This window comes from Pelophylax lessonae, assembly GCF_965119305.1.
Source record: "Pelophylax lessonae genome assembly, chromosome: 9".
Taxonomy (NCBI): Eukaryota; Metazoa; Chordata; class Amphibia; order Anura; family Ranidae; genus Pelophylax; species Pelophylax lessonae.
In genome coordinates this window covers 131572421-131586279 of record NC_138776.1, presented here as the reverse complement: position 1 = coordinate 131586279, position 13859 = coordinate 131572421, and the positions used below count along the sequence as shown (strand labels likewise).

The following is a 13859-nucleotide window of genomic DNA, read 5'->3' as shown; positions in this document are numbered from 1 at the left end:
AAAACCCATTCCCAAGAGGGTTAAGGCAGGGCTGTAAAAAAATAATGAACACACAAAATATTGACACTTTGGGCCCAATTTGGAATTTTTAACTTAGGGTTGTACTCACTTTTGTTGCCAGCGGTTTAGACATTAATGGCTGTGTGTGGAGTTATTTTGAGGGGACAGCACATTTGCACTGTTATACAAGCTGTACACTCACTACTTTACATTGTAGCAAAGTGTAATTTTTTCAGTGTTGTCACATGAAAGATATAATAAAATATTTACAAAAATGTGAGGGGTGTACTCACTTATGTGAGATACTGTATGTACATGTATACAGTGCCTTGAAAAAGTATTCATACTCCTTAACATTTTCCACATTTTGTCATGTTACAACCAAAAACGTAAATTTATTTTATTGGGGTTTTATGTGATAGACCAACACAAAGTGACACATAATTGTGAAGTGGAAGGAAAATGATTAATGGTTTTCAAACATTTTTACAAATAAATATCTGAAAAGTGTGGCGTGTATTTGTATTCAGCCCCCCTAGGTCAATACTTTGTAGAACCACCTTTCGCTGCAATTACAGCTGCAAGTCTTTTTGGGTATGTCTCTACCAGCTTTGCACATCTAGAGTGAATTTTTTGCCCATTCTTCTCTGCAAAATAGCTCAAGCTCTGTCAGATTGGATGGAGAGCATCTGAACAGCAATTTTCAAGTCTTGCCAAAGGTTCTCAATTGGATTTAGGTCTCGACTTTGACTGGGCCATTCTACACATGAATATGCTTTGATCTAAACCATTTCATTGCAGCTCTGGCTGTATGTTTAGGGTTGTTGCTCCGCTGGAAGGTGACCCCCCCCCCCACCCCACCCCAGTCTCAAGTCTTTTGCAGACTAACAGATTTTCTCCTAAGACTGCCCTGTATTTGGCTCCATCCATCTTCCAATCAACTCTGTCAAACTTCCCTGTCCCTGCTGAAGAAAAGCATCCCCACAACATGATGCTGCCACAACCATGTTTCACGGTGGGGATGGTGTTTACAGGATGATGTGCAGTGTTAGTTTTCAGCCACACATAGCATTTTGCTTTTAAGTCAAAAAGTAACATTTTGGTCTCATCTGAGCAGTGAGCACCTTCTTCCACATGTTGTCTGTGTCCCCCACATGGCTTATCGGATACTGCAAACGGGACTTCTTTTGGCTTTCTTTCAACAGTGGCTTTCTTCTTGCTACTCTTCTATAAAAGGCCAGATTTGTTGAGTGCCTAACTAATAGTTGTCCTGTGGACAGATTCTCCCACCTGAGTGATGGCTCTCTGCAGCTCCTCCAGAGTTACCATGGGCCTCTTGGCTGCTTCTCTGTCCTTGCCCAGCCTGTCAGTTTAGGTGGGCGACCATGTTTTGTTAGGTTTGCAGTAGGTGCCATAAGCTTTCCATTTTCGGATGATGGATTGAACAGGGCTCCATGAGATGTTCAAAGCTTAGGATATATTTTTATAACCTTACCCTGCTTTAGACTTCTCCACAACTTTATCACTGACCTGTCTGGTGTGTTCCTTGGCCTTCATGATGTGGTTTGTTCACAAAGCTTCTTTAACAATCCTTGGAGGATTTCACAGAACAGCTGTATTTATACTGAAATTAAATTACACACAGATGGACTCTATTTACTAATTAGGTGACTTCTGAAGGCAATTGGTTCCACTAGATTTTAGTTAGGAGTATTAGAGTAAAGGGGGCTGAATACAAATGCATGCCACACTGAGTATTTGTACAAATTGTTGAAAGCCATTTATCATTTTCCTTCCACTTCACAATTGTGCCACTTTGTGTTGGTCTATCACATAAAATCCCAATAAAGTGCACATACAATTTTGGTGGTAACGTGACAAAATGTGGAAAATGTCAAGGGGTATGAATACTTTTTCAAGGCACTAACAATATATCCATCAATTATTTTTTTATTCCATAAAATCTTTTATTCTTGAAGTCCATTGAAGGGCACAGGTCCTGCCCTCCTGTATTATTGGCCCTATGCACTGCTTGCTCACTAACATTAAGCCATAAAGGGTAATTATAGGGGGGGACTGGCTTGCAACGGTTTGTCAGTGTTTTAACCCCTTGAGGGCGGTATAACCCAACTGTGTTATAATTCCAGAGTTCCTGTTTCGCTAATTTGAACTTTAAAAAAAAAAAAAAAGTTCACATTAAATACAAAAATATAATAAAAATGCTCTTGCTCAGCTTCAAGCGACACTGAGTGTTCTGCATGTGTTGGCCCTAGAGAACGCTCCTGATCTGAATAAACATATCATTCTCACATAATAAATTTCTGTTATCTGAACACATTTGCTGTTCAATCTAAATCTGTAGGACATTAAATAAAAAAATGACTTTTTGGTAACGATTCTAGATCTTAGAAATTAATCTTTGTAGAGGTCATACTTTTCACACAAAGCTGACAGCTTCACATACCATTTCCCTTTTCTACTTCATTCAGAAGTCAAGAAGCAGCACAAAGTACAAATTAAACTCAAGGACGGGCGAGGATTTTACATTACCAGATATGTTTCTGCAGATCATCAGATAAGTCAGGTCCAACAAGAATACACTCACTGGCCCCTTTATTAGGTACACCTGTTCAATTGCTTGGTAACACAAATTACTAATCAGCCGATTACAGGGCAGCAATGCATTTAGGCATCTAGACGTGATGAAGAAGACTTGCTGAAGTTCAAACAGAGAATCAGAATGGGAAAGAAAGGGGAATTGACTGAACATGGAATGGTTGTTGGTGCCAGATGGGCTGGTCTGAGTATTTCAAAAACTGCTGATCTACTAGGATTTTTATGCACAACCATCTCTAGGGTTTACAGAGAATAGTTAGGGGGGGGGGGGGGGGAGAAAATATCCAGTGAGCGGCAGTTGTGGACGAAAATGCCTTATTGAAGTTAGCAAACCCAGGTTGGGGTTCCGAGTTCTCTGCTGCAGTTAGGTGTCCCATCCCAGCATCCATCTGGGCAGCGAAGCACCTAAAACATACTAATGAGGGTTGTCCCTGTGCTCACCCTGTTCTTTTCCTTCTGTCAGCACATATGCATGTAATACATTTGACAGGCTCTTAGTAACGTCCCTCCTAATTTGAGTTAGAATGGGGACTACAAATAAAAAAAATCAGTGATCAGCCAGAAGATTGAATTTAGTTTTTTAACACTGCAATTCTCTCAAAATGTGTTCAAATCACTGATCTGTATTGAATAAAATGGCATAGTACATGGCTGAGCTCAATGGCTCCCCTGGTTACAGCATTTTAATGCTTTGCAGTTAACCCTATGTGTTGCCTAAAATATCTATTTTTTTGCTAGTGGACCCAGCACAGTTCCCAGGACCATTAGATCAGGTAGTTTATGGTGATAACAGCAAAGCCTTTTAAGTACTATGCCCACAGACCTGACATTACGCTCTCCCAGGCAAAATTATGTTTTTAAGAGCACTTTTAGATTTGAGAAGTCTACACAAATTTGCATTATTTGCATTATTATTCACATAGCTTTATTGCTCTGCTTATGAGAAGTCTTGACTCTTCCATTGTCCAGGTACCATGGGCACAGAACTTCCCCAGCACCCCGCACCCTCCCAAAAGGCTGGCATCCGTGGTTACTACTGTCCAAAACATCATAAGGAAGGACTTGTCCTGGCATAGAGCTAGAGACTGAATCCACCACAACAGAGCAGACTTCGTGTTGTGGCTCAACGGAATCATAGAATCCAAGGACTTTGGATCCTTGTTCCATTTGACCAGAATTTCCCTTTGCAACAGTCGTGTGTGGAACTGAGCCAAGGGGACCACCTCGAAGGTTGATACCATTAGACCCAAGGCCAGCATGCAAACTCGCAGAGAGGACAGATTGTTGTCCAGCAACAACCGAATCGCCCCCTGCAACTTTTGTAGCTTGTCTGGAGGGAGAAAAACCTTTGCCAAGGCTGAATCCAGAGTCAAGTCTAGAAACTGCAGTCTCAAGACAGGAGTCAGTGCGGATTTCTTGAAATTGATGTTCCAACCAAACTCTTGTAGAGTCCAGACAGTGATTGCCAAATCCCCCAACAAGGCTGAGTGAGTCCGCTCTCAACAGGAGATCGTCAAGGTACCCTAGTACCTCAATCCCCCACTGGCGTAAAAATGCCAATATCGGGGCTAGAACCTTGGTAAACACTCTGGGAGCGGAGGGGAGACCAAAGGGTAATTCCACAAATTGATAATTTGCAGGTGAAATTCTGTCCTGGGATTTCATGTCACTGCAATAAAATTTTTGCGTGTATGTCCCTTTAAGACCGCGAAAACCGCAGTCCCACCATCACAGTGTGGGCTCTCAAATCCTGATAATATATATAATAGCAGAGCAGAAACAGAAACCCAAAGGAACCCCAGAAAAAAATGTTACCAGACCAGAGGGGAGCTGCCAGCACGATGTGCAAAAAAGAAACAAACTAACTGCACAGGAAGAGGAAGAGAAATCAGTCTCTATCTGTATAACACCATGCTGCATGCCTACCCAGCCCATGGACTTCAAGAAAATGGCCACTCCTACATTCTGACTGGGGAATAATAGAAAATGGCTGTCCATGCAATCTTAATAGGACACCCTAAAGGGGTCCCAAAACAATAGGCATCTAAAATTCCCTAACCAAGGACCCACACGGGACAATCCACCCCCCTGAAAAAGGCGTTATAACCACATTATTACCGCCCCCCCAAGGTGAAAACCTGCTGGGGGTAGGAGAATGCCAAGGGGTATCCAGATATGTCCAAGGTGCCAGGGAACCGAGGGAGCCCCTAAGGTCCGACCATTCCAGGGAGGGGCCCACGACCAGGTCGTGTGCATCCCAGCGAGACTGTCCACTCGCAGGCTCGTCCCCATCCATCGGGACACTGTCGTGGCGAGGCCTAGTTCTGGACTATAACCTGCTCACGCTCGATGGCCAGGCTGGGAGACCTTAAGGATCTAGATTATCCAGTGCAAAAACCATAGCTGGATGTTGCTTGTAGTTCCTCTGGATCTTGGTCCTAAGGAACTAATTAGTAAAAAAAAAAAAAAAAAAAAAAAAAAAAATCACAAACTTTCCCTGTTACAGCTAGGACTAAAGTCAAAGTCCCAGCAGGGCTAGGTCCTATTCCTAACACTAGGCAGAACAAACTGATTAATGATAGCAGAATGTGAGGGGTTATGCCTGCAGGGACAGCCCCCATAGGTTTGTTTAAGCTTTTTGCCTGCCTAGTGCCTATTCCTGATGGGAGGAGCATAACCCTATTAGTAATGAAGATGGATCTGCGTCTGTCGATGAATGATAGGGAGAAATATATTTATATATTTTTCAGAATTGTCGCTCTTTTTTGCTTATAGCGCAAAAAATAAAAACTGCACAGGTGATCAAAAGAAAAAGAAAAGAAATCGCTATTTGTGGGAAAAAAAGGAGATCAATTTTATTTAGGTACAGCGTCGCGCAATTGTCTGTTAAGGTAATGCAGTGCCGAATCGCAAAAATGGCCTGGTCATTAAGGGGGAAAATCCTTCCAGTCCAGAAGTGGTTAAACAGTAGATACTGGTTGTGTACAAAGTTAAATGCTCTCAGAATGCACCATGCAGTTTTTTTTTTTTTTGGCAATTCCTGAAAATGCTTGTTCATTGCCTGTTATGCTAACCCTCTGACCAGGTGCCGAAATGCAGATCAGGAAAACAGAACACTCAGAAATCTTAATTTGCATTACTGTTCCAGGACAGTGGCTCAAGGGTAATGATGTAAAAGGGTCAGCAATCAAATCATATGTTCAGATGAAAAGTCCAGCAATGGCAGCCTCCATATTTCTGTAAAGGCCAGCTGTAAGGATGGCGATACTGATAGCTCAATAATACATACATCTTTCGCATGCCAGAGTTATTGGCCAGATTGGAATTTACTGAATTACCTGTAAGTAGTGTAGCTCCCACATTGCCGTATTCTGTGCATTGCAATATTCTGGCTCATCGAGCTCTGGTAGATAAAGTCCACTTCCTTGAGATTCATTGTCTAACAGAATGTCAGTCTTTGGGAATGTCTGAATTTACAAATAAACATCATCAAAATAAGCACACAATAAATAAAGCAATATAGATATAATCTGCACATAGAAACACACAGCAATGTGACAAACTGTACACTCCTGGAGACTACAACCCCAATTTAAGGAAAAAAAAAAAAAGATGGGACGTGATATAAAATCTACAAAAACACAGAATGCAATCATTTACAAATCTCAAACACATTTTGTTCACAATAGAAAAAAAAGCGCTCAAATGTTTAAACTGAGAAAATATACCATTTTAAGAAAAAAATAAGGTCATTTTGAAATTGATGGCAGCAACACGTCTTAAAAGTTGGGAAAGGACAACAAAAAGCTGGAAAATTACAACCCCAATTCCAAAACATTTGGGACAGGGACATGTGTACCATGGCGAAGCATCCCCTCTTAACAACACTATGTAAACTTCTGGGAACCGAAACGAGCTGATGGATTTTTTTAGTAGAGGAATGTCGTCCCATTCTTGCCTGAGCGTATGCTGCTCTAAAACCTGGATATATGCTTTTAGCATTTGATGTGCAAGCTGCCCATTCCATACGCACTAACGCACTCCAATGCAATCAGAGATGTAGGCTTTTGAGTGCTAACAAGCCGGAAGGTCCCTTTCCTTCTTAGTCCTGAGGACGCAGTGCCCATGGTTGACAAAAAGAATGTCGATACAGACTACAGAAAAGTTTTCCACTTTGCAAAAGATCAATTTAAATGAGCTTAGGTCCAGAGAAGACCGTAGTGTTTCTGGATCATGTTCAGATATGGCTTATTCTTTGCATGATAGAGCTAGTTTACACCTTGCATTTTTGGATGGCATGACGAACTGTGCTCACACACTGATTTTTGGAAGTATTCCTAAATCCATGCAGTGATGTCCATCACACAATCGTTTGATATTATGGACTGTAGATATTGGGCCTTTATAGTATTTGCAATTTTACGTTGAGGATCATTATTCTGAAATAGCTTGACAATTTTCAGATGTAGCTTTTCACAGATTGGTGAACCTCTGCCCATAATTACTTCCGAGACTCAATGACTCTCCAAGATGCCCTTTTTATACCAAATCATGTTACTGACCTGTTGCCAATCACCCTAATTACCGTATATACTCGAGTATAAGCCGAGTTTTTCAGCATGTTTTTTCATGCTGAAAATGCACCCCTCGGCTTATACTCGAGTCACTGACTGGAGTGTCTTTTTAAAAATGGCGCCGCTCGGCGCCGACGTGTCACTGCGCATGTGCCGCATGCCCGGAAATAGCCGAACGTGTTCGGCTTTTCCCGAGCATCGGTGGCGCATTTGCGGTGACGTATGGCGGCGCCGGGTGGCGCAATTTTTAAATCGAAGACGGCGCCTCACCGACAGGTAAGTGAGATGCCTCCGCAGCCCCTGCATTTCCTCATGCAGTGCTGCGGGCATGGTACAGGACATTCTCCTGTACCATGCCCGCAGCACTGCATCTCCTGTGCCATGCCTGTAATTACTGTGCCATGTCTATACCTACTGTGCCATGCCTGTACCTACTGTGCCATGCCTGTACCTACTGTGCCATGCCTGTACATACTGTGCCATGCCTATACATACTGTGCCATGCCTATACATACTGTGCCATGCCTGTACATACTGTGCCATGCCTATACATACTGTGCCATGCCTGTACAGACTGTGCCATGCCTGTACAGACTGTGCCATGCCTGTACAGACTGTGCCATGCCTATACCATCACCTGTACTATGCCTATACCATGCCTGTACCATGACCTGTGCCATGCCTGTACCGTCACCTTTGCCATGCCTGTACCATGACCTGTAACATGCATGTACCATGACCTGTGCCATGCCTATACCTTCACCTGTGCCATGCCTGTACCATCACCTGTGCCCTGACCTGTGCCATGCCCTTACCATGACCTGTGCCATGCCTATACCTTCACCTGTGCCCTGACCTGTGCCATGCCCTTACCATGACCTGTGCCATGCCTGTACCATGACCTGTGCCATGCCCTTACCATGACCTGTGCAATGCCTGTACTATGACCTGCGCCATCTCCTGTACCATGCACGCAGCCCCTGTTTTGTGTCTCGTGGTGGTCCAGTAGCTGCAGCATTTCCCACCCTAGGCTTATACTCGAGTCAATAAGTTTTCCCACTTTTTTGTGGCAAAAGTAGGGGTCTCGGCTTATATTCGGGTCGGCTTATACTCGAGTATATACGGTAGTTGTAAAATGTTCTTCCTTGTTAGTAGCACTTTGCCAGTTTTTTGTTTCTTTTCCAACTTTGACGCACGTTGCGGCCATTAATTTCAAAATTAGCTTATTTTTTTTCTTAAAAGGGTACATTTTTTGTTCAAACATTTAATATATTTTCTATTGTGAATACAGATTTATGAGATGTCCAAATCATTGCATTCTGGTTTTATGTAAATTTTACACAGCGTCCCAACTTTATTTGGAATTGGGGTTGTACACAACAACTGTCACTGAAGAAACTGCTTTATCACCACTGTCTGAATAGGGGGGAAAAGTAAATCAAAAAAATTAATGTTTCTTCCATGCAGGTGGAATAGAAGGCATCTGGGAATTTCAAGATCTCAGCTATGTAGAACCCCTTAGCATCAAGGTCCAACGATAAAAGAATCCAGAGAAGATTTACAATTAGACAGATTGAGCAGTAATAACCATATAAAGTCCTCAAATCATCATACTAGGAACCAGACGGGCACCGCTCCCGACAGAACTCCTCACCATCGAAATGCGGGGTTGTCGGCCAGGAGGAATACTGCGACTTGGGCCGAGACCCAGTCGTATGCGACCTCGTGTGGTGTTTAACTCGCAGGCCAGCCACCGTCCAGTGAGGCTATGTCACGGCCGACCTAGCACGGAGCTGAGGTCTGCGCGTGCGAGCTGGTCAGACTGGGGCAACCACTGGATCTAGATTACCCATCCCATTTGCCCAGTACGGCAATTGATTGTAGATCTCACAGGAAAGAAAAAAAAAAATCAGGAGAAAAAAGCTCTATCTAAAAAGAAAAAAATTGCCAGGACCAGAGATCCCAGCAAGGAACTAGGTCCTTACTCCTGACTATAGCAGAGAGAGGGAGTATACCCCCTGGGATTGCCCAAAGGCATAGCCAGGTTTTTTTTCTGCCTAGTGTCCTACTCCTGTAGGGGCAGTATAACCCAATGGTTATGAAGATCAGGAGCTGTGTCCGTCAATGAATGAAAGCGAAAAAAGTTTTACAGATTTGTCCCAAGATTTTTTTTCTTCCAATATTTTTTTATTTGTATTTATTTATTTATAAAACAGCAGATTCCAACAACCTAAAACATTTCATTAAAATGGATAAAGTACACCCAAGGTACAATAGAGTTTTTTCTTCCAATACTTTTAAACCTATGCATTACCATCTATGCCCAGGTCAAGCAAGCATGGGCAGAGAAGGCAATGCAAACTGGTTCAAAGTTTTGGCAGCTAGAGGGATGCTGCAAGAGATACCCAACTGGATTTTGTTGGGATGCCACATATAGTGCAAGACTCATTCCAATTCCCCTTCAGTCCTCATTGGCCTTTCACCAAGTCTCCAGGGCCAAGATGTGACAGGCAGGCAGCTTCAAAAATTAGGCACACAATTCTACTGCCATAGGTTGCCCGCCCCTCCCCAGAGTTATGCCTTGAAGCTAAAAGCAACACTAGCCAACACCCACCCCAACATCTCTAGTAACACCTTTCCAATGCCAGGTTTTCCTTGCCCTAGAGTTGCTAGAACAGGAGGAAATAAATAGAATAATTGAACATTGTATTTACTGAGAAATCCTTTTCTTGGAGTCCAATGAGAGACACAGGAAGTCCTATAATTTCGGATTCACTGCCTCCTACAGGAGGATTGGACACTTGCAAACAAATATCTGTAGGCCAGCCCAGGATAACCCCTCTACTAAGCATGCTTAAGCAGTACTAAGAGCATAGAAAATAATACACAGGGGTGGGACCAATGTACCTCAGTAAACTCCAAGAAATGGATTTTACGATTAGTACCAAAAAATAATAATTCTGACTTATTTGTAAATTCCTCATCTTGGACTACAGTATGATACAGAAAATGTATTCAAAGACCATGGATTACATGAAGGCTACCTTCAGGTGACTGGAGCCTGGCAAAAAACTTGCTATGGCTATTGCTAAAGGACACTCAAATACCCTGACCACTCCATAAGACTCCAATTTTTTTAGCAAGCAATAATGATTGATTGAGACACAGGGGAGGAGCCTGTGTCCTGTACTGTACTCCAAGATCAGAAATGTACAGGTCAGTCACAATTCCTATTATCCTAATTGTAAAGTTCAATACTTTTTACATAGACCACAGGCAATAAACAACATAGCAAACAGAACTGTCAAAGGGACCACAAAACAACAAGAAATAAAGAACCCAAAAATACAAGTCTGAAGCGCTTTGCAGGTGAAGCTAGCATCAGCAGAAGCCTGCCTATCCACCTGGTAGAACGTGTTAACAGAGGACTAGGTGGAGGCCTTCTAGAACACAGTTGTTTGATGCTGAAAAGCCTAAGAGACACCAAAGCAATGGTGGAACGAGCTTTGATTGGAAGAGCCCTTTCCTTAACATGGACATTCACCCTAAACCTAATGTCCTCATAACCTGCCTCTCATTAAATTGTAATTTTATTTTATTTATTAAAACATCTATTGTGTTGCAAAGCAGCACTTCTGAATTTCTTGCCTAGGCAAGAATGGCTACCGAGCCCTCCCTGACCCTCTTCGGAGTTCCCTGTGTGAGAAATATTCTGCGCGGACGTGCTGAAGCACTCTTCCAAGACCCAACAGCTGGGCAAAGCACTTCAGCACATAGGTGCCCTACAGCCAAGTAGAACCTTGCGTAGGCATCATAATGACCGTACTACAGCAAAAAGACTGAAGTTCCTCTTTAAGGAAGTAGGTTCTGGAAGCAAGAAAAACTCTTTTCCAACAGAATCCTTGGCTGCTAGGTAGACCCCAACAGCCGACTACATCCATGCAGGGCAGAGCAAATTCCCTTGTTAGGTTTTGGAGCAGGACACAGGGAAGGAAGGACAATATACTCAAGGGGAAAGAAGAGACCACCTTAGGTAAAAAAATGGATTTTTGTAAAATCTTACCGTAAAATCCTTTTCTCTTAGCTCATTGACAGACGTAGTCCTCGGTGATACAGCACCTTCGGGTTATGTTGCCTCCACAGGAGTAGGACTAGACAGGAAATAAAATGCTCTGGCCACACCCTAGGGGCAGTCCCCGAGGGTATATCCTCTCTCTCTCTGCCACAGCAAATCAGTTATGTCACAAAAGCAGTGTTTAGAGAATTTAACCCAACCAAACTCAAAAACAGAGGGGCGGGTACTACGTCGGTCAATGAGCTAAGAGAAAAGGATTTTACGGTAAGATTTTACAAAAATCCATTTTTCTCTATCGCTCATTGACAGACGTAGTCCTCGGTGATACAGCACCTTCGGGACGTCCCAGAGCAGTATCACAAATGAGGGGTGGGAAAATGGAAATCAAATCCAAATCTAGAAGGCCCAACCGGTGCCAACTAGAAGTTTACAATGCTCATCCTTAATGATGAGACTCAACAAAAAAATTTTCAAACAGAAAAAAACCCTCGAGGTAGACCACCGGTCTCCTCAAATTGCGGCCTGCAAAACCTTGCGGCCAAATGAGGCATCCGCCGATGCCATCACATCAATTTTATAAAATTTTGTAAAGGTATGTACCGACGACCAGGTGGCCGCCTTACATACCTGGACCACTGACGCCTGATGGCGAAAGGCCCAGGAAGTACTTAGCGCGCGAGAGTGGAGTGCGCCCTAACAGGGAACGGAGGACTCCGACCCTTAATAGAATAAGCCTGTACCACCGTCTGTCTAATCCATTTGGCAATAGTTGCGGCAGATGCAGGCAACCCCTTTCTGGGGCCATCCGTGATCACAAAAAGTGAATCCGTCTTACGGAACGATTCCGTAGCCTTCAGGTATACCCTGATTGCCCGAACCACATCCAAGGAATGCAACGCATGTTCCCGATGATGATTGGGCTGAGGACACAAGGAAGGTAGTACAATATCTTCATTCAGATGAAAATCTGAAACCACCTTTGGAAGAAAGGATGGCTTAGGATGAAGTACTACCTTATCCCTATGAATCACCAAGTATGGGGACTGGCATGATAAAGCAGCCAGTTCTGACACCCTGCATGCAGAAGTGATAGCCACCAAGAAGGCCACCTTCTGGGATAAAGTAAGCAAGGGAATCTCCCTGATGTTTTCAAAAGGAGGTTTCTGTAGAACCGACAAAACCAAATTAAGATCCCAGGGCGGTAAGGGCGCGCGGACTGGTGGAGCCAGGTGCCGCACCCCCTGGATGAAATTCCGCACCAAGGACTTGGTAGCTAAAGGTTTCTGAAAGAAGATTGCTAATGCTGAAACTTGACCCTTGATGGTGCTCAAGGCTAGTTTCTGCTCAACCCCTTTTTGCAAAAAGGCCAATATTCGAGTCACCAAATAGGTACGTGGAGGAAATCCTAAAGATTCGCACCACGCGATATAAGTCTTCCATGTGTGATAATAGACTCTGCTGGAAGTCGCTTTCTTTGCTTTAATAAGGGTAGGAATGACTGAAGCTGACAACCCTCTGTCCTTCAGTACTTGGGTCTCAATGGCCAGGCCATTAAAACCAGCGACTGTAAAGCACAATGGTAGATTGGTCCTCGAGACCGCAGATACTCCCTGAGACGCAGTTCCCACGGAACGTCCGCGACTAGCAAGTCCAAGTCGGCCAGGCCGGCTTGACGAGGCCAGCCTAGAATTTCTAGGACCACTGGCACTGACGGGATTTGAACCAGGCGTCCCTAGAGCTATCTGGCCCCGACCATCCGAGAAAGTCTGGTCGTTTTCTGTTCCCACACATTTATCCGACACCTGATTCCTATCAGGAACGGTGATCTCTCCTGGTTGAATCTCAGGGACCGAAGTCACCCGGCTAGAGGCTTCTTGGTCTGTCTGGTCAACCAGATCCGATTCCTGTGGGGAATTGAGACTAATCTTAGGAAAAGGTAAAGAAAAAGATCTGTTCAGGGAACGGTGACTACCGCTCCCTGTAGTACTTAAATGTTGGAAGGGAAGAATCGCACCGGTAGTAGTAGTCGATGCTCGATCTAATGTCCTGAATACCGGTTAAAACGTCCCCCCACCCTCAACCCGGGTGGGGGCGCACCTTCAGGCTGTGTAATCCTTTGCTTCGGGTTTGGCTGAGTCGGTCCTCTGTTTGTCCGACCAGCCTTTCTTGAACCCTCCTGGAGGAGTCTTGCCTTTCCCGCTTGTTCCAGCCGGGCGTGCGAACCCTTTATGGGCGGTAAAGAAAGGTCCTCGCTTGTTGCGAGGTCCCTTAGCTTTAGCAGCCTGTGGCAAGAAAGTGCTCTTGGCCCCAGTGGCATCCTTAATGATTTCATCTAGGGTGGCCCCAAATAGGCGATTCCCCTGAAAAGGGAGATTCGTCAAGGTCTTTTTGGAACCTAGGTCAGCTGACCAGCATTTTAACCACAGCACACGTCTGAGGATTACCGCTGACATAGATGCATGCCCTAATAGGGGGGTAGCATCCAAGGCTGCGTCACAGACAAACTGTAGCCCTTGTATAATCTGTTCCATCAAATCAGATGTTCCCTGGGGAATATCTTTTCCCCTAAGGTCTTGGCGTACCAATCTCACTCA

The 13859-nt window shown here is 44.0% G+C and overlaps 1 protein-coding gene across 1 annotated transcript in view; it reads right to left on the bottom strand.

Moving 5' to 3' along the window:
- The window catches only part of NOC3L (NOC3 like DNA replication regulator), a gene marked incomplete at its 3' end in the record, with an annotated part of 176208 nt that overhangs the window by 29063 nt on the left and 133286 nt on the right, over nt 1–13859 (bottom strand). The window contains 1 exon segment of the mRNA XM_082268896.1: nt 5955–6083. Within this exon segment, the coding sequence (XP_082125022.1) occupies nt 5955–6083 (129 nt within the window).